The sequence below is a fragment of the Oncorhynchus mykiss genome, chromosome 7 (assembly GCF_057628025.1).
Source record: "Oncorhynchus mykiss isolate SJ-2025 chromosome 7, ASM5762802v1, whole genome shotgun sequence".
NCBI lineage: Eukaryota > Metazoa > Chordata > Actinopteri > Salmoniformes > Salmonidae > Oncorhynchus > Oncorhynchus mykiss.
Window position 1 is genome coordinate 1,947,720 of NC_143028.1, and position 27,281 is coordinate 1,975,000.

General features: G+C 44.9%; 2 protein-coding genes across 3 annotated transcripts in view; one reads left to right on the forward strand and one right to left on the reverse strand.

Moving 5' to 3' along the window:
* Positions 1–4,118: 4,118 nt before the first annotated feature.
* LOC110527275 (receptor activity-modifying protein 1) lies at positions 4,119–20,030 on the reverse strand. 2 transcript variants are annotated; one of them, XM_036951776.2, is made up of 3 exons: positions 19,717–20,030; positions 16,492–16,672; positions 4,119–5,347 (listed from the first exon to the last, which is right to left on the reverse strand). In XM_036951776.2, exons 1-3 carry the CDS (start codon positions 19,769–19,771, stop codon positions 5,092–5,094), a joined length of 492 nt encoding a protein of 163 aa, XP_036807671.2. In that variant the 5' UTR covers positions 19,772–20,030; the 3' UTR covers positions 4,119–5,091. The 2 variants fall into 2 exon arrangements, with proteins under 2 accessions (XP_036807671.2, XP_036807672.2); XM_036951777.2 differs by having other exon boundaries at positions 16,492–16,669; positions 19,717–20,001.
* A 2,174-nt stretch (positions 20,031–22,204) lies between these two features.
* The window catches only part of LOC110515808 (receptor tyrosine-protein kinase erbB-4), a 478,553-nt gene continuing 473,476 nt past the window's right edge, over positions 22,205–27,281 (forward strand). The window contains 1 exon segment of the mRNA XM_090239673.1: positions 22,205–22,552. Coding sequence (XP_090095799.1) covers positions 22,480–22,552 — 73 coding nt within the window. The 5' untranslated portion in view covers positions 22,205–22,479.

Genomic DNA, 27,281 nt, shown 5'->3' on the forward strand with positions numbered 1-27,281 from the left:
GTAGCAACACAACATGGCAGCTGCACAGCATGTTAGCAGCACAAAACATGGTACAAACATTATTGGGCACAGACAACAGCACAGAGGGCAAGAAGATAGAGACAACAATACATCACGCAAAGCAGCCACAACTGTCAGTAAGAGTGTCCATGATAGGAGTCTTTGAATGAAGAGATGGAGATAAAACTGTCCAGTTTGAGTGTTTTTTTGCATCTCGTTCCAGTCACTAGCTGCAGCATACTGAAAAGAGGAGCGACCCAGGGATGTGTGTGCTTTGGGGACCTTTAACAGAATGTGACTGGCAGAACGGGTGTTGTATGTGGAGGATGAGGGCTGCAGTAGATATCTCAGATAGGGGGCAGAACGGGTGTCGTATGCGGAGGATGAGGGCTGCAGTAGATATCTCAGATAGGGGGCAGAACGGGTGTTGTATGCGGAGGATGAGGGCTGCAGTAGATATCTCAGATAGGGGGCAGAACGGGTGTTGTATGCGGAGGATGAGGGCTGCAGTAGATATCTCAGATAGGGGGCAGAACGGGTGTCGTATGCGGAGGATGAGGGCTGCAGTAGATATCTCAGATAGGGGGCAGAACGGGTGTTGTATGCGGAGGATGAGGGCTGCAGTAGATATCTCAGATAGGGGGCAGAACGGGTGTTGTATGCGGAGGATGAGGGCTGCAGTAGATATCTCAGATAGGGGGCAGAACGGGTGTCGTATGCGGAGGATGAGGGCTGCAGTAGATATCTCAGATAGGGGGCAGAACGGGTGTTGTATGCGGAGGATGAGGGCTGCAGTAGATATCTCAGATAGGGGGCAGAACGGGTGTTGTATGCGGAGGATGAGGGCTGCAGTAGATATCTCAGATAGGGGGCAGAACGGGTGTTGTATGCGGAGGATGAGGGCTGCAGTAGATATCTCAGATAGGGGGCAGAACGGGTGTTGTATGCGGAGGATGAGGGCTGCAGTAGATATCTCAGATAGGGGGCAGAACGGGTGTTGTATGCGGAGGATGAGGGCTGCAGTAGATATCTCAGATAGGGGGCAGAACGGGTGTTGTATGCGGAGGATGAGGGCTGCAGTAGATATCTCAGATAGGGGGCAGAACGGGTGTTGTATGTGGAGGATGAGGGCTGCAGTAGATATCTCAGATAGGGGGCAGAACGGGTGTTGTATGTGGAGAATGAGGGCTGCAGTAGATATCTCAGATAGGGGGCAGAACGGGTGTTGTATGTGGAGGATGAGGGCTGCAGTAGATATCTCAGATAGGGGGCAGAACGGGTGTTGTATGTGGAGGATGAGGGCTGCAGTAGATATCTCAGATAGGGGGCAGAACGGGTGTTGTATGCGGAGGATGAGGGCTGCAGTAGATATCTCAGATAGGGGGCAGAACGGGTGTTGTATGCGGAGGATGAGGGCTGCAGTAGATATCTCAGATAGGGGGCAGAACGGCTGTTGTATGCGGAGGATGAGGGCTGCAGTAGATATCTCAGATAGGGGGCAGAACGGGTGTTGTATGCGGAGGATGAGGGCTGCAGTAGATATCTCAGATAGGGGGCAGAACGGGTGTTGTATGCGGAGGATGAGGGCTGCAGTAGATATCTCAGATAGGGGGCAGAACGGGTGTTGTATGCGGAGGATGAGGGCTGCAGTAGATATCTCAGATAGGGAGCAGAAGGGGTGTTGTATGTGGAGGATGAGGGCTGCAGTAGATATCTCAGATAGGGGGCAGAACGGGTGTTGTATGTGGAGGATGAGGGCTGCAGTAGATATCTCAGATAGGGGGCAGAACGGGTGTTGTATGCGGAGGATGAGGGCTGCAGTAGATATCTCAGATAGGGGGCAGAACGGGTGTTGTATGCGGAGGATGAGGGCTGCAGTAGATATCTCAGATAGGGGGCAGAAGGGGTGTTGTATGTTGAGGATGAGGGCTGCAGTAGATATCTCAGATAGGGGGCAGAACGGGTGTTGTATGCGGAGGATGAGGGCTGCAGTAGATATCTCAGATAGGGGGCAGAACGGGTGTTGTATGCGGAGGATGAGGGCTGCAGTAGATATCTCAGATAGGGGGCAGAACGGGTGTTGTATGCGGAGGATGAGGGCTGCAGTAGATATCTCAGATAGGGGGCAGAACGGGTGTTGTATGCGGAGGATGAGGGCTGCAGTAGATATCTCAGATAGGGGGCAGAACGGGTGTTGTATGTGGAGGATGAGGGCTGCAGTAGATATCTCAGATAGGGGGCAGAAGGGGTGTTGTATGCGGAGGATGAGGGCTGCAGTAGATATCTCAGATAGGGGGCAGAAGGGGTGTTGTATGCGGAGGATGAGGGCTGCAGTAGATATCTCAGATAGGGGGCAGAACGGGTGTTGTATGTGGAGGATGAGGGCTGCAGTAGATATCTCAGATAGGGGGCAGAACGGGTGTTGTATGTGGAGGATGAGGGCTGCAGTAGATATCTCAGATAGGGGGCAGAACGGGTGTTGTATGTGGAGGATGAGGGCTGCAGTAGATATCTCAGATAGGGGGCAGAACGGGTGTTGTATGTGGAGGATGAGGGCTGCAGTAGATATCTCAGATAGGGGGCAGAACGGGTGTTGTATGTGGAGGATGAGGGCTGCAGTAGATATCTCAGATAGGGGGCAGAACGGGTGTTGTATGTGGAGGATGAAGGCTGCAGTAGATATCTCAGATAGGGGGCAGAACGGGTGTTGTATGTGGAGGATGAGGGCTGCAGTAGATATCTCAGATAGGGGGCAGAACGGGTGTTGTATGCGGAGGATGAAGGCTGCAGTAGATATCTCAGATAGGGGGCAGAACGGGTGTTGTATGTGGAGGATGAGGGCTGCAGTAGATATCTCAGATAGGGGGCAGAACGGGTGTTGTATGCGGAGGATGAAGGCTGCAGTAGATATCTCAGATAGGGGGCAGAACGGGTGTTGTATGTGGAGGATGAGGGCTGCAGTAGATATCTCAGATAGGGGGCAGAACGGGTGTTGTATGTGGAGGATGAGGGCTGCAGTAGATATCTCAGATAGGGGGCAGAACGGGTGTTGTATGTGGAGGATGAGGGCTGCAGTAGATATCTCAGATAGGTGGCAGAACGGGTGTTGTATGTGGAGGATGAGGGCTGCAGTAGATATCTCAGATAGGGGGCAGAACGGGTGTTGTATGCGGAGGATGAGGGCTGCAGTAGATATCTCAGATAGGGGGCAGAACGGCTGTTGTATGCGGAGGATGAGGGCTGCAGTAGATATCTCAGATAGGGGGCAGAACGGGTGTTGTATGTGGAGGATGAGGGCTGCAGTAGATATCTCAGATAGGGGGCAGAAGGGGTGTTGTATGTGGAGGATGAGGGCTGCAGTAGATATCTCAGATAGGGGGCAGTGAGACCTTTTTACTGCAGTCACAATGAGATGAATAACCCCGTTGCTATGGCGAGCTGGCTTTGGGACTATATTCTGCCACTTGTGCTAAGGCGAGCTGTCAGTCAAAGTGGCTTTTAATCTTTTAGTTTCTTCCATTCTCCTTCAGGGAGACCCAGGGCCCTCTGGTGTGCTGACTCATTGTGTGGTGTGCTGACTGCCTTTTCATAAAACAAGAAAAATGTGTGTATGTGTGTGTGTGTCGTGCGTGTGTGTCGTGCGTGTGTGTGTGTGTGTCGTGCGTGCGTGCGTGTGTGTGTGTGTCGTGCGTGTGTGTGTCGTGCGTGCGTGTGCGTGCGTGTGTGTGTGTGCGCGTGTGCGTGCGTGTGCGTGTGTCGTGCGTGCGTGTGTGTGTGTGTGTTTGCCTTCTTCTTCTGCCCACCACAGTATGACAATAGCCAGTTGTTTTTGAATGGTTCATATTGTAATGTATTTTTGATACCTCTCTACACAGGTGTGTGTGTATTGGGATGTTGGAGTACTCTGACTCCTGAATCTGATAGATATGGTAGTAGGTGGATGGTAGTATGACACTCAGTGCTGGGAAGAGAGATATTGGTTCTGGCTGTGGGCTGAAGGGGCATCTCTACACTCCTCAGGTCGGAGTTCAATTCTGTTCTCATTCATGTTTGGATATCAAACAAATATCATATTGATATCAAAATAAATGGATACCAAAAACAATTTCTTAGTTCACTTTTATCATATTAGTATTTGTAGTTGTTTATTTCTCTGTTTAGAATGCACATGAATAGATAATAATGAATGAATAATCAGACATGTGTATCTATAGGTACATGCAGTGGTAATGGCTCTGTAATCCATTGTGAAACGGTAGAATATAAAACAACATATTCTGATGAAGATAATTCCTGTTTTGTTGGGTTTAAAAGGCGTGGCTACTGGGAATGGCTACTGGGTGTGGCTACTGGGCGTGGCTACTGGGCGTGGCTACTGGGCGTGGCTACTGGGCATGGCTACTGGGCGTGGCTACTGGGCGTGGCTACTGGGCGTGGCAACTGGGCGTGGCTACTGGGCGTGGCTACTGGGCGTGGCTACTGGGCGTGGCTACTGGGCGTGGCTGTCTAGATCAAATACAGCCTTTTCTGTGAAGCCCTTTATATACATCTATTCAGTTCATATAAAGACTTGGCTGGTGCCCAAAGCTACATTACAGATGTTGTTGCATTGATTTTGACATACGAGGTATTTACTGTCTGTCCTCCGTGCCCTACACAACATTAGCCCTCTCTTGGTTGGCCACTTTGTGGTTTACAACAATACAATGCGTGTTTTCAATTGGAATTTCTAGGGTTATCGATGAGCCACAGCACAATCTTAAATAGCCTTTGCTTTGTTTCAGTAGTAGGCTTCTGAGAGGTCCTTCACTCATACCACCAGTGTCCATCAAACAACAAACATCACAGAAAGATTACAGTCTTAGTATGCTGTTGGGTATCTCTGCTTGTCGTTTGCCCCAGTTCAGTGTCCCCTCCATCATGTCTCCCCTATCAGATAAGCTGGAGTTCGTTCTCCAAGAGGTCAGGTTGATCCCTAGAAGTCAGTTTTGCGTTTCCACCGCTAATGATTCAGTTTAGAATTTTGGCAGGGCAAACTGATCCTAGATCTGTATTCCGTACCCAGGGGCACCTTCACCCAGGATGAGACAGTTACACGATTCCCTGGCAGCATTTACCGCTCCACACCACTAGGGCAGTCATGAGCAGAGTGACCAGCACAGGCACTCCAATGAAAGGCCCCAAGATACGTATAGGAGGGTCCCGAAGCAGCCTGCCGGTCAGAGCGCAGTCGTGAAAGTAGTCCATGTGGAGGCGTATGAAGAGTTCGTCTATCTGCTGGTTGGGCCAGAAGCAGTGCATCTTGAGTGCCACAAAATAGGTGCAGTTGGTCAGTTCCTCGTAAGGCCTGCAAGGGGGGATAAAACATTGAAACTAGGGGGCAGCATGAGAAAACCAACTCTAACTTTTAAATACAGTGCATTCGGAAAGAATTCAGACCCCTTGATTTTTCAAAACATTTTTGTTACATTACAGTCTTATTCTAAAATAGATAAAAATAATAATAATCAGCATCAATCTACACACAATACCCCATAATGACAAAGAGAAAACTGGCTAAAAAAATAAATACCTTATTTACATAAGTATTCAGACCCTTTGCTGTGAGACTTGAAATTGAGGTCATGTGCATCCTGCTTCCGTTGATGGGGAATCTGTGGAATTCAGTTGATTGGACATGTTTTGGAAAGGCACACACCTGTCTATATAAGGTCACACAGTTGACAGTGCATGTCAGTGCAAAAAACAAGCCATGAGTTTGAAGGAATTGCCGTAGAGCTACGAGACAGGGTTATGTCGAGGCACAGATCTGGGGAAGGGTACCTAAACATTTCTGCAGCATTGAATATCCCCAAGAACACAGTGGCCCCCATCATTCTTAAATGGAAAAAGTTTGCATCCACCAAGACTCTTCCTAGAGCTGGCTGCCCGGCCAAACTGAGCAATCAGGGGAGAATGGGCTTAGGTGACCAAGAACCCGATGGTCACTCTGACAGAGCTCCAGAGTTCCTCTGTGGAGATGGGAGAACTTTCCAGAAGGATAGCCATCTCTGCTGCACTCCAGCAATCAGGCCTTTATGGTAGAGTGGCCAGATAGAAGCTACTCCTCATTAAAAGACACATTACAGCCCGCTTGGTGTTTGCCAAAACACTCTCAGACCATGAGAAACAAGATTGTATGGTCTGATGAAAACAAGATTGAACTCTTTGGCCTGAATGCCAAGCGTCACGTCTGGAGGAAACATGGCACCATCCCGACGGTGAAGCACGGTGGTATCAGCATCATGCTGATTGGATGTTTTTCAGCGCAGGTACTGGGAGACTAGTCAGGATCGAGGCAAAGATGAACAGAGCAAAGTACAGAGAGATCCTTGATGAAAACCTGCTCCAGAGCTCTCGGGACCTCAGACTGGACAACGACCCTAAGCACACAGCCAAGACAACGCAGCAGTGGCTTCAGGACAAGTCTCTGAATGTCCTTGAGTTGCCCAGCCAGAGCCCGGACTTGAACCCGGTCGAACATCTCTGGAGAGACCTGAAAATAGCTGTGCAGCAACGCTCCCCATCCAACCTGACAGAGCTTGAGAGGCTCTGCAGAGAAGAATAGTAGAAAAGAGTATGAATAATTACATAAATGTGATATTTCCGTTTTTCTTTTTTTAATAAATTAGCAAAAATTTCTACAAACCATTTTTTTCTTTGTCATTATGGCGTACTGTGTGTAGATTGATGAAAACAAAAACATTTAATCCATTGTAGAATTAGGCTGTAATGTAAAAAAAATGTGGAAAAAGTGAAGGGTCTGAATACTGTATGTTAGGTTTATTTTCAATATTAATTGGCATCAAAATAGCCATTCCTCAAAACATGTCTGAAAAGTGACTCTTTGAAAACAGGTCTGTTTCTGTCTCCAACCGACGGAGTGGGAAAAGGCAAACTAACAGCTTGAATTACCAGCGGGCTTAGCACAGCTAAATATAGATACCATACTGGTGGTAGGGCTTAGCACAGCTAAATATAGATACCATACTGGTGGTAGGGCTTAGCACAGCTAAATATAGATACCATAGCTAGGTGGTAAGGGTTAGATATAACTACCATAGCTGGTGGTAGGGGGGTGGAGAGGGGACATACCACACACCTAAATATAACTACCATAGCTGGTGGTAGGGGTTAGAGAGGGGACATACCACACACCTAAATATAACTACCATAGCTGGTGGTAGGGGTTAGAGAGGGGACATACCACACACCTAAATATAACTACCATAGCTGGTGGTAGGAGTTAGAGAGGGGACATACCACACACCTAAATATAACTACCATAGCTGGTGGTAGGGGTTAGATATAACTACCATAGCTGGTGGTAGGGGTTAGATATAACTACCATAGCTGGTGGTAGGGGTTAGAGAGGGGACATACCACACACCTAAATATAACTACCATAGCTGGTGGTAGGGGTTAGAGAGGGGACATACCACACACCTAAATATAACTACCATAGCTGGTGGTAGGGGTTAGAGAGGGGACATACCACACACCTAAATATAACTACCATAGCTGGTGGTAGGGGTTAGATATAACTACCATAGCTGGTGGTAGGGGGTAGAGAGGGGACATACCACACACCTAAATATAACTACCATAGCTGGTGGTAGGGGTTAGAGAGGGGACATACCACACACCTAAATATAACTACCATAGCTGGTGGTAGGGGTTAGAGAGGGGACATACCACACACCTAAATATAACTACCATAGCTGGTGGTAGGGGTTAGATATAACTACCATAGCTGGTGGTAGGGGTTAGAGAGGGGACATACCACACACCTAAATATAACTACCATAGCTGGTGGTAGGGGTTAGAGAGGGGACATACCACACACCTAAATATAACTACCATAGCTGGTGGTAGGGGTTAGAGAGGGGACATACCACACACCTAAATATAACTACCATAGCTGGTGGTAGGGGTTAGAGAGGAGACATACCACACACCTAAATATAACTACCATAGCTGGTGGTAGGAGTTAGAGAGGGGACATACCACACACCTAAATATAACTACCATAGCTGGTGGTAGGAGTTAGAGAGGGGACATACCACACACCTAAATATAACTACCATAGCTGGTGGTAGGGGTTAGAGAGGGGACATACCACACACCTAAATATAACTACCATAGCTGGTGGTAGGAGTTAGAGAGGGGACATACCACACACCTAAATATAACTACCATAGCTGGTGGTAGGGGTTAGAGAGGGGACATACCACACACCTAAATATAACTACCATAGCTGGTGGTAGGGGTTAGAGAGGGGACATACCACACACCTAAATATAACTACCATAGCTGGTGGTAGGGGTTAGAGAGGAGACATACCACACACCTAAATATAACTACCATAGCTGGTGGTAGGGCTTAGATATAACTACCATAGCTGGTGGTAGGAGTTAGAGAGGGGACATACCACACACCTAAATATAACTACCATAGCTGGTGGTAGGGCTTAGAGAGGGGACATACCACACACCTAAATATAACTACCATAGCTGGTGGTAGGGGTTAGAGAGGAGACATACCACACACCTAAATATAACTACCATAGCTGGTGGTAGGGCTTAGAGAGGGGACATACCACACACCTAAATATAACTACCATAGCTGGTGGTAGGGGGTTAGAGAGGAGACATACCACACACCTAAATATAACTACCATAGCTGGTGGTAGGAGTTAGAGAGGGGACATACCACACACCTAAATATAACTACCATAGCTGGTGGTAGGGGTTAGAGAGGGGACATACCACACACCTAAATATAACTACCATAGCTGGTGGTAGGGGTTAGAGAGGGGACATACCACACACCTAAATATAACTACCATAGCTGGTGGTAGGGGGTTAGAGAGGAGACATACCACACACCTAAATATAACTACCATAGCTGGTGGTAGGGGTTAGATATAACTACCATAGCTGGTGGTAGGAGTTAGAGAGGGGACATACCACACACCTAAATATAACTACCATAGCTGGTGGTAGGGGTTAGAGAGGGGACATACCACACACCTAAATATAACTACCATAGCTGGTGGTAGGGGTTAGATATAACTACCATAGCTGGTGGTAGGAGTTAGAGAGGGGACATACCACACACCTAAATATAACTACCATAGCTGGTGGTAGGGCTTAGAGAGGGGACATACCACACACCTAAATATAACTACCATAGCTGGTGGTAGGGGGTTAGAGAGGAGACATACCACACACCTAAATATAACTACCATAGCTGGTGGTAGGGGTTAGATATAACTACCATAGCTGGTGGTAGGAGTTAGAGAGGGGACATACCACACACCTAAATATAACTACCATAGCTGGTGGTAGGGCTTAGAGAGGGGACATACCACACACCTAAATATAACTACCATAGCTGGTGGTAGGGGTTAGATATAACTACCATAGCTGGTGGTAGGAGTTAGAGAGGGGACATACCACACACCTAAATATAACTACCATAGCTGGTGGTAGGGGGTAGAGAGGGGACATACCACACACCTAAATATAACTACCATAGCTGGTGGTAGGGGTTAGAGAGGGGACATACCACACAGCTAAATATAACTACCATAGCTGGTGGTAGGGGTTAGAGAGGGGACATACCACACAGCTAAATATAACTACCATAGCTGGTGGTAGGGGTTAGAGAGGAGACATACCACACACCTAAATATAACTACCATAGCTGGTGGTAGGAGTTAGAGAGGAGACATACCACACACCTAAATATAACTACCATAGCTGGTGGTAGGAGTTAGAGAGGGGACATACCACACACCTAAATATAACTACCATAGCTGGTGGTAGGGGTTAGATATAACTACCATAGCTGGTGGTAGGGGTTAGAGAGGGGACATACCACACACCTAAATATAACTACCATAGCTGGTGGTAGGGGTTAGAGAGGAGACATACCACACACCTAAATATAACTACCATAGCTGGTGGTAGGGGGTAGAGAGGGGACATACCACACACCTAAATATAACTACCATAGCTGGTGGTAGGGGGTAGAGAGGGGACATACCACACACCTAAATATAACTACCATAGCTGGTGGTAGGGGTTAGAGAGGGGACATACCACACACCTAAATATAACTACCATAGCTGGTGGTAGGGGTTAGAGAGGGGACATACCACACACCTAAATATAACTACCATAGCTGGTGGTAGGGGTTAGAGAGGAGACATACCACACACCTAAATATAACTACCATAGCTGGTGGTAGGAGTTAGAGAGGGGACATACCACACACCTAAATATAACTACCATAGCTGGTGGTAGGGGTTAGAGAGGGGACATACCACACACCTAAATATAACTACCATAGCTGGTGGTAGGGGTTAGATATAACTACCATAGCTGGTGGTAAGGGGTTAGAGAGGCGACATACTACACACCTAAATATAACTACCATAGCTGGTGGTAGGGGGTTAGAGAGGGGACATACCACACACCTAAATATAACTACCATAGCTGGTGGTAGGGGGTAGAGAGGGGACATACCACACACCTAAATATAACTACCATAGCTGGTGGTAGGAGTTAGAGAGGGGACATACCACACACCTAAATATAACTACCATAGCTGGTGGTAGGGGTTAGAGAGGGGACATACCACACACCTAAATATAACTACCATAGCTGGTGGTAGGGGTTAGAGAGGAGACATACCACACACCTAAATATAACTACCATAGCTGGTGGTAGGAGTTAGAGAGGGGACATACCACACACCTAAATATAACTACCATAGCTGGTGGTAGGGGTTAGAGAGGGGACATACCACACACCTAAATATAACTACCATAGCTGGTGGTAGGGGTTAGAGAGGGGACATACCACACACCTAAATATAACTACCATAGCTGGTGGTAGGGGTTAGATATAACTACCATAGCTGGTGGTAGGGGTTAGAGAGGGGACATACCACACACCTAAATATAACTACCATAGCTGGTGGTAGGGGTTAGAGAGGGGACATACCACACACCTAAATATAACTACCATAGCTGGTGGTAGGAGTTAGAGAGGGGACATACCACACACCTAAATATAACTACCATAGCTGGTGGTAGGGGTTAGATATAACTACCATAGCTGGTGGTAGGGGTTAGAGAGGGGACATACCACACACCTAAATATAACTACCATAGCTGGTGGTAGGGGTTAGAGAGGGGACATACCACACACCTAAATATAACTACCATAGCTGGTGGTAGGGGTTAGAGAGGCGACATACCAGCAGTGGAAGTCCCAACATCATACCAGGGGAGCTACAGAGCAGCATGACTGAGTGAATATAATTGACTGAGTGAATAATAAGACACACTGAAGTGCCTCCGGTCTCCTGGTAATATCAGAGGTGTTTGGACTGAATAAAGTTGATTAAATGTTTTCTTCATTGGAAACTTTGTTCTAAAAGAGCGTAGATTAATTCAGTGTAATTTCTGACTCTCTTTGACACTGGAAACCCCAAAGGTGACTACTGTTCAACTTCTAATAGGGCATGTGGTCCTGACCTGGCCATGAACACACACACACACACGCACGCACGCACACACACACACACACACACACACACACACACACACACACACACACACACACACACACACACACCAAGTCCAGAGGGGCTGGTTGGCCAAATATTTGTTTATGCAAAGTTCTGTCTCTTTCTCAATCCTTCTCTTCCTCTTCGCTTTTTCTTTCCACACGCAAAACAGAGTTGACCTGCTCAGCTCTCTCTCTCCCTCTCTCACCTCTCTCTCTCTATCTCTCCCTCTCTCACCTCTCTCTCTCTCTCTCTCTCTCCCTCTCTCACCTCTCTCTCTCTATCTCTCCCTCTCCCACCTCTCTCTCTCTCTCTCTCCCTCTCCCACCTCTCTCTCTCTCCCTTTCCCTCTCCCACCTCTCTCTCTCTCCCTCTCCCTCTCCCACCTCTCTCTCTCTCTCTCTCCCTCTCCCACCTCTCTCTCTCTCCCACCTCTCTCTCCCTCTCTCTCTCTCTCCCTCTCCCACCTCTCTCTCTCTCTCTCCCTCTCCCACCTCTCTCTCCCTCTCTCTCTCTCTCCCTCTCCCACCTCTCTCTCTCTCTCTCCCTCTCCCACCTCTCTCTCTCTCTCTCCCTCTCCCACCTCTCTCTCTCTCCCTCTCCCTCTCCCACCTCTCTCTCCCTCTCTCTCTCTCTCCCTCTCCCACCTCTCTCTCTCTCTCTCTCCCTCTCCCACCTCTCTCTCCCTCTCTCTCTCTCTCCCTCTCCCACCTCTCTCTCTCTCCCTTTCCCTCTCCCACCTCTCTCTCTCTCCCTCTCCCTCTCCCACCTCTCTCTCTCTCTGTCTCCCTCTCCCACCTCTCTCTCTCTCCCACCTCTCTCTCCCTCTCTCTCTCTCTCCCTCTCCCACCTCTCTCTCTCTCTCTCCCTCTCCCACCTCTCTCTCCCTCTCTCTCTCTCTCCCTCTCCCACCTCTCTCTCTCTCTCTCTCCCTCTCCCACCTCTCTCTCTCTCTCTCCCTCTCCCACCTCTCTCTCTCTCCCTCTCCCTCTCCCACCTCTCTCTCCCTCTCTCAAATTCAAATTCAAATTCAAGCTGCTTTATTGGCATGAAAAACATTGTGTCAATATTGCCAAAGCAACAATGTATACAATATACATTGTAACAAAATTGTAAATGATAGCAAATAATAATATAAAATGGTAGTAAATAATAATACAAAAATAAATACAATAAAATGGTAACAGTCTACAGTAAACATTAATAATTATAGTAATAACAATAATAGTAATAATAAGTAAGTTACTGTTTACTATGCATATGTTATTATTCAGTGTCCCTCAGGCTATGGCAGGAAAATACATATTTGGCTGCAAGAGGAGCCATTGCTCCTTCGCCCATGAGTATTCTTAGTTTTTCCTCTGGGTTCAATTTGTAAAAATGTGGAATATATGTAGTCATTTCTCTCTCTCTCTCTCCCTCTCCCACCTCTCTCTCTCTCTCTCCCTCTCCCACCTCTCTCTCCCTCTCTCTCTCTCTCCCTCTCCCACCTCTCTCTCTCTCTCTCTCCCTCTCCCACCTCTCTCTCTCTCTCCCTCTCCCACCTCTCTCTCTCTCTCTATCTCTCCCTCTCCCACCTCTCTCTCTCTCTCCCTCTCCCACCTTTCTCTCTCTATCTCTCCCTCTCCCACCTCTCTCTCTCTCTCTCTCCCTCTCCCACCTCTCTCTCTCTCTCTATCTCTCTCCCTCTCCCACCTCTCTCTCTCTCTCCCTCTCCCACCTCTCTCTCTCCCTCTCCCACCTCTCTCTCTCTCTCTCTCCCTCTCCCACCTCTCTCTCTCTCTCTCCCTCTCCCACCTCTCTCTCTCTCTCTCCCTCTCCCACCTCTCTCTCTCTCTCTCTCTCCCTCTCCCACCTCTCTCTCTCTCTCTCTCCCTCTCCCACCTCTCTCTCTCTCTCTCTCCCTCTCCCACCTCTCTCTCTCTCTCTCCCTCTCCCACCTCTCTCTCTCTCTCTCTCCCTCTCCCACCTCTCTCTCTCTCTCTCTCCCTCTCCCACCTCTCCCACCTCTCTCTCTCCCTCTCTATCTCTCTCCCTCTCCCACCTCTCCCACCTCTCTCTCTCTCTCTCTCCCTCTCCCACCTCTCTCTCTCTCTCTCCCTCCTCTCTCTCTCTCTCCCTCCTCTCTCTCTCTCTCTCTCCCTCCTCTCTCTCTCTCTCCCTCTCCCACCTCTCTCTCTCTCTCCCTCTCTCTCCCTCTCCCACCTCTCTCTCTCCCTCTCTCTTTCTCTCCCTCTCCCACCTCCCTCTCTCTCTCTCTCCCTCTCCCACCTCTCCCACCTCTCTCTCTCCCTCTCTCTCTCTCCCACCTCTCCCACCTCTCTCTCTCCCTCTCTCTCTCTCTCCCTCTCCCACCTCTCTCTCTCTCTCTCTCCCTCTCCCACCTCTCCCACCTCTCTCTCTCCCTCTCTTCCTCTCCCACCTCTCTCTCCCTCTCCCACCTCTCTCTATCTCTCCCTCCCTCTCCCTCCTTCACTCTCTCTTCTTCCCTTCCTACCCAGCTAACCATTCTAGGGAGAGAGAAAGAGAACATTTTTGTAATGTTACCCGTAATGTTCTCCTAATGTTTGAGTGTCCAGTTTTCCGTTAGTCCGGGGAACATTCTATCTATGCTAACAAAAAACCTTCTGAGAACCTTTTCAGCATGTTTTGGTGATAACGTTAGGAGAACGTTCCCTTATTATCAAGCAGAATTATCTAGAACATGGTTTTTAGAATATATAACGTTAATGTTGTAGACACGTTTCATGGGAACGCTGCAGGAACCTTTCTGTGTATCAGTTGTCAGGACGTTGCCTGATGGTCCCAAAGAAACGTTCTCCAAAGAAAATATATTTTTTTATTACACATCACACCTTGTTACTATTGCCAAGCCCATCAAGGCCCTGATTGGTGAACCACAGATCCATTCACAGCTCGTTCTGTCTGTTGGCAAGGTTACACACAGACAGTGCTTTTAACATAGTGTTTTCCACTTACATATTTGACACACATGATTACATTGTGCATGTTCATTTATACAGCAATTATAATTCAATATGTTCACACATTTGATTTGAACTCACAACCTCATGGTTCACGACATTTAGATTGTGTTGCTAAACCACATCTGTGTTAGTTGTCAGTTAATTTGACTATTCTCTCATCAGTGATTGGATTGTTGTCAGTTAATTTGACTATTCTCTCATCAGTGATTGGATAGTTGTCAGTTAATTTGACTATTCTCTCATCAGTGATTGGATAGTTGTCAGTGAATTTGACTATTCTCTCATCAGTGATTGGATAGTGGTCAGTGAATTTGACTATTCTCTCATCAGTGATTGGATAGTTGTCAGTGAATTTGACTATTCTCTCATCAGTAATTTGTTAGTTGTCTAATGATGGTGGAACATATTAAAATGTTTGAATGAAAACTGGACACGGGACTGTTCTTGCATGTGCTTATTGGGCCAGTATAGTTAGGCCCTGTCCAGAAGAAACACTAAACCCTTCTCCCTAGGCAATTGTTTAGATCTGAGACAACTTGATAGGTGTAAGCAATGGGGTGAATGCACTTTGAAGTAAATCTCAGCTCTGTTAAAAGTACACTCCAGACAAACTATTATTGATCCTAGTGATTCAGGAGGATCATTAAAACAGGTTGACATGCCCCACCAACATTACACAACTATACTGAAAGTCCTTCAATTGCTGCAATAAGTCAATCAAATCACTGATTAAAGAACAGTCATATTAACTGAAAGATGGTGGTGTAGCAGGAAGATCTGAGTACTGTGAACCTAAACGTTGTGAGTTCAAATCCCAGTTGAGGACATGTTGAATAATAACTACTCTATAAAATAACATGAATCATTTAATCATGTGTGTCAAAGTGTGTCAAATATCTGAGTTGAAAACATTCTGTGTGTGAGCATCCTTAACTTTGCCAATAGACAAAGAACGATGAATGGATCAGTGGTTCACCAATCAGGGCCTTGATTGGCTCTGCAACAGTAATACATGTTCACCAATCAGGGCCTTGATTGGCTCTGCAACAGTAATACATGTTCACCAATCAGGGCCTTGATTGGCTCTGCAACAGTAATACATGTTCACCAATCAGGGCCTTGATTGGCTCTGCAACAGTAATACATGTTCACCAATCAGGGCCTTGATTGGCTCTGCAACAGTAATACATGTTCACCAATCAGGGCCTTGATTGGCTCTGCAACAGTAATACATGTTCACCAATCAGGGCCTTGATTGGCTCTGCAACTGTAATACATGTTCACCAATCAGGGCCTTGATTGGCTCTGCAACTGTAATACATGTTCACCAATCAGGGCCTTGATTGGCTCTGCAACAGTAATACATGTTCTGGGGTCACATGCTCTGGCAACTCTCCCATGAAACATGTCTAAAACATGAATATCTTATGTTCTGAGAACATGGCAACCACGTTTGATGGAATATTCTCCTAAACCACAGAAACCTGGACGCATGACTGTTTGTGCCACGTTTCCATGACATGTGTCTAGAACATTCACAGCTTAAGTTCTGAGAACATAGTAACCACTTTCTGGGTCAATTCTATTTCACATTAAAGGGAATGGTCTCGGAAACATTCGTTGCACATCACAGGAACATTCCTATGAGGAATCCTTCTATCTGTGTGCCTGTTATGGTGATAGACATGTAAACATCGCTCTCCAGATGGAACGGTCTTGTAAAGACAAGGACCTCTGCTAAACTGGCAGAGCATCATTTGCAAGTAATACTGACAAATAATACAGTGACATAATTCAAGAAAATGTCATTGAGCTCAACTCTATTTTTATTTAGGATGAATCAAATGTAGGATGGATTTAGGTGAATAATATAGATTATACTGACTGAAAAGTGTCGGACCAGCTGCACCACAGGCTCTGGTCCAGGGCCTTCATGTCCAGAGTGAACTTGGTCACACAGAAGTCAGAGATGGCCCTCCCGTAGGCACCGCTGCAGCTGCTAAGTGGTGGAATGGCCCTCCCGTAGGCATCGCTGCAGCCGCTCACTGGGGGAAAGCCACGGGCTGCTTCAGAGGGAAGGAACATGTCATCAGATTGTAGTGTAGTTGTTGGAAGCAATCAGGGAGGCAGCAAGTTTATGAAACAGGGGCTAAATGTGTCAAGCGTCTAAGAGTAGGAGTGATGATTTAGGATCAGTTTTGCCTTTAAGATCATAAACAATAAGATTATATGGACAGGGGGCACCAGATCCTAGATCAGCAGTCTCACTCTGAGACGCTTGATGCATACAGACGAAGATCTTGATTCAAATACCCTTCGTTAATAAGCGTTTGATTGAGCCTGCCTGGAGTACCGGATAGGCAAGGTTTGCACTTTTGGGACCATTCCGTTGCACTAGGCAAGCTCAATCTAATGCAGCTTAAAGTATTTTAAAGACAACAAGTACTTTTTGAACCCATGTCTTGAAGGAAACATCCTAACCTGACCAGTACGGACCACCAGAATAGACTGTCCCAGTCTGTCATCCATGCATGCTTCAAGATGTCCACCATTGTCCCTGTACTCAAGCAAACAAAGGTAACCTGCCTAAATGACTATCGCTCTGCCTATAGCACTCAGTTTTTTCATCATGAAGTGTTTTGAGAGGCTAGTCAAGGACCACATCAGCTCCACCTTACCTGAAAACCTGGCCCATTAGGATGTGCATAACGACCTAACAGATCCACGGATGACGCAATCGCCAGTGTTCTGAACACGCCCCTTTCCCACTTGGACGTGCTGTGAGAATGCTGTTCATCAACTACAGCTCACCACCTATTGACATTGATGGGGCTGCAGTGGAGAGGGTCCAAAGTTCCACTCCACCCTGTAGAAGGTCTCCTTGCTGTCTGTAAATGAGCGCTAAGCCACCCAATGTCCACTTACAAGGTCATCTACGCACTAACACAATGTTAGGCAGTCCAAGGTGGAGGGTTGTCCATGTGGATAAATGTCCAGCTGGTGAGTTGGTGTGGAGCCCCAGGGGTTTACAGTGATGTTCTCAACCGGAACTCTGGAATGCAACCAAATGGTTCAGATAGGGGTGGGGGGTCTGTAACCCTACCAGCTATGGCCTGTGATTGGGTACCCTGACAACCTGGTCCCTAACATAGAGGTGTGAAGTGCCCCCTGCCTGTACGAAAAAGTCAGACTAAGGCCGGGGGTCAGTACTTGGTAGCCTACCTCAGCTGTAAGAAGTCCCAAATGTTGTCTCTTAAGTGCCAGAGCCATGGAGAGGGTTTGAATGGTTGATGTCTGAGAGTTTCATGATTAAAGTTAGATGTTTTTGTACAGACAGCACAAAGCACTTTATGGGAAACTCAGTGTCCCAGATCTGTTTTTGCTCTTTCCTTCTCCATTGCTGTCCTTGTCAAGTCAAACATGGTCGGCATGGCAATGAGCACCAAGTTGGCATGATAGCACAACCAGACTGACGCTCAGGCTACTGTGCGGGTTCTCCTGACTTCCTCTAGCTAATAGTTCACACTTCTTTTGACACTGAGAATGAGACCAGCTCCAGGGGTCACCAGGGGTGACAGAAAGGTGGAACAGCAAAGTGCCCAAAGGCAGTTAAATGACCATTGAACAGTAGCAGAATACAGATGGTGCCTTTAAAATCACAAGGTTTACCCAGCAATAACCTTTGATGTGAGTACTCTGACTAATGTCATTCGAGAGCCATCTATAATTAGGCTACTATTAGTAATGATATCCTCCTGTTGGTGAATTGGGGACAACCCACTGGGCACAGATGTCAATTATCAAATCAAATCTTTATATGTCACATGCGCTGAAAACAACAGGTGTAGGTAGACCTTACAGTGAAATGCTGAATACAACAGGTGTAGTAGACCTTACAGTGAAATGCTGAAAACAACAGGTGTAGGTAGACCTTACAGTGAAATGCTGAAAACAACAGGTGTAGTAGACCTTACAGTGAAAAGTTCTTACTAACAATGCAGTTTTAAGAAAAATAAGTGTAAAGGAAATATTTACTAAAATAAACTGAAGTAAAATAAAAAAATAAAAAAATAAAAAACAGAAGAAAATAGAAGAATAACAAGTAATTAAAGAGCAGTAAAATAACAGTAGTGAGGCTCTATACTTGGGTACCGGTACAGAGTCAATGTGCGGGGCACCGGTTAGTCGAGGTAATTGGGGTCATATGTACATGTAGGTGTAAAATGGGAGTCAATGCAAATAGTCCAGGTAGACATTTGATTGGCTGTTCAGGAGTCTTATCCGGCAGAAGCTGTTAATTAAGAAGCCTTTTTGACCGAGACTTGGCGCTCCGGTACCGCTTGCCGTGCGGTAGCAGAGAGAACAGTCTGGGGTGCAATTAAACGTTTATTCCACCTTGGTTCAACGTCATTTCATTGAAATGAATTGAAATCACGTTGATTCAACCAGTGTGTGTCCAGTGGGAAGCGGAATAAATAAGCTTTGTGTCAAATGTATAGAGACCAGTTTATAGAAAGCGTTGCATTGACTGACTGCATCTTCATGCATTTGATGCTGCTGATTCATTCAGGTTGGCCCAGATATCCTTCACCTTGGTCAGCTGTTTTGTTTAGTATTGTGCGAACATGTTTTCATATTCATCATGATCATGTGTAGACTCCCAATGAGAAAATACTTGGAAAGACATCTTCCTGAGAAAGCTGCTGACTAAAGCTTAGAGACCAGATGCTCTATGTGAATACTGAACAAAATCATAATACTGGACACTTCACTTTTATAACGTCAATAATCGATGAAGTTGAAAATGGTTTAATGTCAAAATATGACATTTTCATCCTTAGCTTCATTCTACAGCACACGTTTAAAATGTTATGTATGTTTCCGTAATGGTCAAACGTTTGGATTACGCAATAAGTTGTATAGGCTACATCAAACGAAAAAGGTCAATGGAAGTCATTTGTAGATCACTTGGTACGGTTCGGCTATCTAGTAAGAATAGGAAGTGCGCCAGGGAGGCATATTGCATACAATTAAAAAACAGAAAAACAACCAGCAAACAAAAGCAAAAGAACAAATAGCTATTATATATAATTGATCAAATCACACTTACCCGCCACACATAAAACAAGGGTTAGTTTTGTCAGCGATGTACAGTCTAGTGCCATAGCTTCTTATTATGGACTGCACCGAAGAGACGCGGCAGTAACCTAACTTCTCACTCGTGTTCTCTTCTTCTGTGTATTGATGCGCTAATTCTTCCGTCTCATTGTCCTTTGCAATAACTGATTCATCAAATGAATATGCATGCTCCAACTGAAGCCATTGTTCACGCCAGTTGGCTATTTTAACTGGGGACAGGAGCGACACACAAGTCGTGGAGCTATCCATAAATCAGTGGTAAATCGTTGGTTAACTTCCATACATAGCCGCGGGAAGTAGGGGTGTTGAGGGTTCTGCAGCGCCCCCTGAAAAATCAGAAGAAAAACACCTGCGACCCCCCCCCCCCCCCCCCCCCCCAACTACTTCCCTCGGTTATACTTCCAGGTTTGGCTGTATGATTTAGATGTTGTATTGCCCTGTTGCCAAGTTCTGAGATTTACAATTATATATATATATATATTTTTTTTACCATATTTGTCATACCTTGTATACAATACCTTGTATACAATATCCTGTGCTCTCTCCCACAGGTGGTGCAACCTCCCTAATTTATCCTAATTTATCCATCGGTTGGTTTATTCCATAATGCATGTTAAATCTTTATTCCATTGTTCATTTCATAAAGTGGGCAGTGGGCACACTATCAATCATTCTCATGTAATGCACTGGAGTCTGGATTTGTCTTTAGTATGCATGTCTGCTGCAGCTCTGATCTTGGCCATGAGAAACTCCTATTTATTAAAAGTCCTGCTGGAGATCAATAGGATTGAGGGTTTGTGATGGAGGACTGGCCAACCCTCAGGGCCTGGTTCCTCTCTAGGTTTCTTCCTAGGTTCCTGGCTTTTTCTATGGAGTTTTTCCTGGCCACAGTGCTTCTACGTCTTCACTGCTTGCTGTTTGGGGTTTTAGGCTGGGATTCTGTATAAGCACTTGGTGACATCTGCTGATGTAAAGGGCGTTATTAATACATTTCATTTGATTTGATATGTGAATGGATCTTGTGTTTCTCCCACCACCCCTGAATCTCTCCAATTAAAGTAGATCTACCTTATGTAGTTCCCCTAGATGGCAGCAGATAATAGCCAATGACCAGTATGAGGGGCTCCTGTCATATAAGTTAGACCTGTTGGTGTACAGTGGGTCTCTCTTAGGAATAAAAGTGCTATCTAGAACCTAAAAGGGTTATTTGGCTGTCCCCTAGGGGAACCCTTTCAATAACCCATTTGGGTTTCATGTAGAACACATTCCACAAAGGGCTCTAAATTGAACCCAAAAGGGTTCTGCCTGAAACCAAAAAAGGTTCTGCCTGAAACCAAAAAAGGTTCTACCTGGAACCAAAAAGGGTTCTCCTATGGGTACCGCTAAATAACCCTAATAAGACATACATATTTACCATTACTAAGGCATCAACTACCATACACACACACACATATATATATATATGCACATTATCTACTTTAGCAGATTAGCCTAATTTGTATCATAATTATCTATTTTTTTAAAGTATAACCACAGACCTACCTTTAATAAGATGTTGAACTACCATGCTTTTCCCCCTGTAAGACACAGGAGTAGGCCTACATCTTACTGATTATAAGCATAACCAGTTATTCAATTCACTGTGTGGACTACAGGGGATGCTACTGTATTACAGTTGGACCCATGTTGAAATGCATAGTAAGCCTATATAGTTTGGCCCTCTTGTGGTTATTGGCAGTATGTTGTTAGAATCCTACAGAGACTGTAACTGTAAAAGTATCATAGTCCATATAATGTCTATATGCCACATAGCACTTTGACAGACACAGAGAGACCCAGAGGCAGGGACATATACATCATTAATTCATTACAGTGTTTTGGCCATTTCTCTCACAGCAATGTGTTGACTTTGAGGAAAGATTGTATTCTGATTGACATCGATATAAAAACAATAACGAGGCCTAGTTGTTTTCACAAAATGATATGAGTCGTTTTGCTCTAGATGGCCTATCTGGGTTCTGTGGTTAACCTACTTTGGTTTGGGCACGTCATGCTCTCAATGGACGCAGTACGCACAATTCTTCTCCTCTCTGTAAGGTTACGTGTACTGTAGCCTCAAATACGTCTAGTCAATGTCAACACCTATTCTGTCAACAAATACCATTTCTGAAGAGAAAGTAAAATAGAAACGCACAATACTTTTCGCATACAAACAGTTATTCCGATGCAATTGTTGGCTATGCGCATTTTACGCACACTTAGGGAAGTGTATAGGCCAGGGTCTGAGACAGGTGTACACTGTGCATCAAGAGAACAACTGTATATCAATCCTAATGAGCCAATGAGAGAGTGATATGAGTGATATGGGCGTGATTATTAAGCTCAGAGTCTTTCCCTCGACCAATCAGTGGACTGTAGGAGGTGTTAGCCGCACTGAAGGGGTGTGTCAAAACCCCCCCAGCCGTCTGCTGGATCGTAGTGTGAGGAGTAATGGCATGGAGTATCAGTGGTCAAAACCGGTCAAAACATTGGTCACTATAAGAACTACAAACGAACCTACTGTTTTCGTCGCGTTTAACTTGTGCATTGAACTATTTGGGCAAACGGAGGACGTCATGACGCGCGCATGTGGACCCAGTTTCTGAAACTGCCAAGAGCCGATATTTCCTTTTAAATAACGGAATACCTTATTGGACATGTGAGTTACCGGAGTTATCGTCAGCAACCGTGCAAAATGAAGTTTCCCCTGTGTCTTCGATGTCTCCTCATCTCCTTCGTGGTGTTCAGGCCGAGCACAGCACAGTCAGGTGAGTGAGAGCAACAGACAGCGCGCTCATGAGCAAGGTCTTCGGCTATGGGATTTGCCGTTGTAAACTGCCCGTAATAATTGATCTAAAATACAAATAACTGACCACGCTGCTGCTGATATGAAATGTTGTTGTGAAGTAGAACAGTATGTACATTGACACACTTCAAGCTGGCATGTTGTAATTGTCCATGACATTACTGCAGTCGTCTTCGTAAACAAATCTGAAGTTCACAAACACGCATGTCGTTCCGCAAAGTGCATCACCGGATGTCAATAAAGCCCACTCACTCAAGATTGTCACTATTAATGAATCCTATCCGATGGCAACCTTTCCCTTAGGGAATAGTCTTGAATTTATATTGTCATTACAACTCGAATAGGCTACCCCACACACAGAGGGTCATGGATTTCATAAAAAAAATCGTAGTTTCTAACGATAAGCTCCAGGCATTGATTATTTATTGCTTATCAGGTGCGTCGTATCTGGATGAAACGACTTTCTCCCGTATTTGAGAGAGTTGGGCTAGTCATTTTAATTATACAGCCTGAAGTGTTAGAGGCAATTCTTCGTTTGCTGGTTGTTATTGCCATGATTCTGTCGTAACACAGTGATTACACAGGCTACTTGTAATTATTAATGATATCTAGCCTTGAGTCTTTAGCAATGATTATTTAGCAATGCTTTAGCCTGTACATTTGGTTTGCGAACAAACTTGACTGCGTCAACAGTTTTCGTTGAAGTGTCCTGTGGACTATTGTCTCATCAGATCATAATGTACCCTAGGCTATTTATTTCAGCGAATCACCTATATGAATAGTAGATTTTGGTCTTATGCTTTCGGCTGAATATCGTTGAGGGGTTCCTTTCCTCTATATTATCAGCAAAATACATTTTATAATGTTACAATATTTAACGTATGTAGCAAATCAAATCGAATAATTCGCCCTTGATGTTCACCTCCCCCCTGTGGTTTCCCTGCAAGCTGAAAATAATTTAAGCGACAGGTGAAACAGTCCCGCAGCCGCCACTTGTTCGGTCAAATGCGCATGGTAGAGAGGCATTCACATCGGCAGGCACTCGCTGAGGCAAGCGAATAGCTCACGCTCTCCCCTCTCCCTCCCTCCCAGCGCGCGGTCCAGAGCGGGTCCCACGCTCGTCCCTCGGTGTTCTCATACCGTAACCTACGAGCCTGTTTGTCCATTATGCATTTTGGCCTGCTACTGAAATGGAGCCCGTTTATGAATCGGGTTTGTTGTCGTCTCATTGATGTGTGGGGGTTGGCTGTGTCAGCGATCCAATTGAATGTCAAATTCATGGCTAAAATCATTGTTTTCAGAGAATGTGACTTAGCTGGCTACCGTCCATGTTCATTGTCATATCCATTCAACCGTTGATAAAGGGGGGGGGGGGCATTTTAATTACCAAATGATGTTGTCTTTTGAACTTTTCTACTATACCTTCTACTTTTTATGTTGATTAATTGAACTCCCGCGTCTCACCTCAACCCCTCCTCTCCTTTTTTTATGGGCTTTGATGAGTTCATTTTAGCAGTGCAAAATATGAGGACCTGAACTATAAGCACAGCCGTGGGAAGTACGGTGCTGCAGCACCCCCTGAAAAATGACAATAATAAAACAATATAAATGTTGTTGTTTTTTTAATGTTTTTTTCTCTCACAAAAGTAGTGCACTGGGCCTTTAATAGTCCTTTAGAATAAAATTAAAACGTTTCATTCCCTTATAGAACAGTACATCTGTGTTGCATTCAAACACAATATCCAGCGTTTCTTTCAGATCCATTTATAGGATCCTATCTGGCTTGTCTGAATGCTGCTGTTACATATCTTAGCAGACTTGCCACAACTGAAGATCACCCTGGGAAATCAACATTATTCTATTCTATACAATTCTGTTCTATTCTATACTACTCTAGTCTATCCTATTCTATTATTTTCTATACAATTTTGTACTACTCTATACAATTCTATTAAATTAAATTATATTATATACTATTTGATTCTATTCTGTTCTATACTATTCGATACTATACTATTCTATAATATTCTATACTATTCTATTCTATACTATTATATCATATTCTATTTTATACTATTCTATTCTGTTCTATACTATTCTATTCTATACTATTCTAATTTACACCATTATATTCTATACCATTCTATTCTATAATATTCTATACTATTCTATTCTATACCATTCTATTCTATTCTATACAATTCTATTTGATACTATTCTATTATATACTATTTTATACTATTCCATTTTATACTATACTATTCTATTATATGCTATTCTATTCTATACTATTCAATTTTGAACTATTCTATACCATTCTATTCTATACTATTATATTTTACACTATTCAATATTATTTTATATTATTCTATTCTATTTCATTCTATATTCTATACTATTCTATGGTATTTTATAACATTCTATTCTATACTATTATTTACTATTCTATTATATGCTATTCTATTCTATACTATTCAATTTTGAACTATTCTATACCATTCTATTCTATACTATTATATTTTACACTATTCAATATTATTTTATATTATTCTATTCTATTTCATTCTATATTCTATACTATTCTATGGTATTTTATAACATTCTATTCTATACTATTATTTACTATTCTATTCTATAACATTCTATTATATACTATTCTATTCTAGACTATTCTATTCTGTACTATTCTACACTATTCTAATTTATTATATACCATTCCATTCTAGACTATTCTATATTATAATTTTCTATACCATTCCATTCTAGACTATTCTATATTATTATATTCTATACCATTCTATTCTGTTTTATTCTATACTATTCTATATTATTATATTCTATACCATTCTATTCTGTTTTATTCTATACTATTCTATTCTATTCTAGTCTATTCTGTACTATTATATTCAATACTATTCTATTCTATACCATTGTTTTATATTCTATTCTATTCTATACCATTCCATTCTAGACTATTCTATATTATTCTATACCATTCTATTCCATTCTTTCTATTCTATATTATTCTATTCTAGACTATTCTATACTATTATATTCAATACTATTCTATACTATACTATACCATTCTATTATATACTATTGTATTCTATACCATTCTATTATATACTATTGTATTCTATACCATTCTATTCTATACTACTCTATGCTAGACTAGTCTATACTATTCTATTTTAGGACTTGACTTAGGTTCTAATATAGTGAATAAGACAATAGTAACATTGTGGAGGTGCACATTGGTGTCACCATGTTTAGACATCATAACGCTGGTCTCTCGGTGTTGAGGTGAGGAGAAGACCTGCTGGTCCTGATTTGGTGGATGTGCAACATATCTGTCTGAAGGCAATATCACTGATATACACATGTCATGAGGACTGGGAAGCTCCCCAGCACACCCCTGCTGTGTCTTGGTTCTCTAGACTGAGGTAGAGGTGGTGCATGAGGACTGGGAAGCTCCCCAGCACACCCCTGCTCTGTCTTGGTTCTCTAGACTGAGGTAGAGGTGGTGCATGAGGGCTGGGATGCTCCCCAGCACACCCCTGCTCTGTCTTGGTTCTCTAGACTGAGGTAGAGGTGGTGCATGAGGACTCTGATGCTCCCCAGCACACCCCTGCTGTGTCTTGGTTCTCTAGACTGAGGTAGAGGTGGTGCATGAGGACTTGAATGCTCCCCAGCACACCCCTGCTGTGTCTTGGTTCTCTAGACTGAGGTAGAGGTGGTGCATGAGGACTAGGAAGCTCCCCAGCACACCCCTGCTGTGTCTTGGTTCTATAGACTGAGGTAGAGGTGGTGCATGAGGACTGTGATGCTCCCCAGCACACCCCTGCTGTGTCTTGGTTCTATAGACTGAGGTAGAGGTGGTTAATGAGGACTGTGATGCTCCCCAGCACACCCCTGCTGTGTCTTGGTTCTATAGACTGAGGTAGAGGTGGTTAATGAGGACTGTGATGCTCCCCAGCACACCCCTGCTGTGTCTTGGTTTTATAGACTGAGGTAGAGGTGGTGCATGAGGACTGGGATGCACCCCAGCACACCCCTGCTGTGTCTTGGTTCTCTAGACTGAGGTAGAGGTGGTGCATGAGGACTGGGATGCTCCCCAGCACACCCCTGCTGTGTCTTGGTTCTCTAGACTGAGGTAGAGGTGGTGCATGAGGACTGGGATGCTCCCCAGCACACCCCTGCTGTGTCTTGGTTCTCTAGACTGAGGTAGAGGTGGTGCATGAGGACTGGGATGCTCCCCAGCACACCCCTGCTGTGTCTTGGTTCTCTAGACTGAGGTAGAGGTGGTGCATGAGGACTGTGATGCTCCCCAGCACACCCCTGCTGTGTCTTGGTTCTATAGACTGAGGTAGAGGTGGTTAATGAGGACTGTGATGCTCCCCAGCACACCCCTGCTGTGTCTTGGTTCTATAGACTGAGGTAGAGGTGGTTAATGAGGACTGTGATGCTCCCCAGCACACCCCTGCTGTGTCTTGGTTCTCTAGACTGAGGTAGAGGTGGTGCATGAGGACTGTGATGCTCCCCAGCACACCCCTGCTGTGTCTTGGTTCTATAGACTGAGGTAGAGGTGGTGCATGAGGACTGGGATGCTCCCCAGCACACCCCTGCTGTGTCTTGGTTCTATAGACTGAGGTAGAGGTGGTGCATGAGGACTGGGATGCTCCCCAGCACAC

What these genes read in the sequence shown, in the direction of transcription:
- LOC110527275 (XM_036951776.2), bottom strand. Translation starts at nt 19,771, where the DNA reads ATGGCACTAGACTGTACATCGCTGACAAAACTAACCCTTGTTTTATGT. An exon ending in CCTTGTTTTATGTGTGGCGG is followed by an intron (nt 16,673 to 19,716) that starts GTAAGTGTGATT and finishes TTCCCTCTGAAG; the next exon opens with CAGCCCGTGGCTTTCCCCCA. An exon ending in AGCTGGTCCGACACTTTTCA is followed by an intron (nt 5,348 to 16,491) that starts GTCAGTATAATC and finishes CCCCCCTTGCAG; the next exon opens with GCCTTACGAGGAACTGACCA.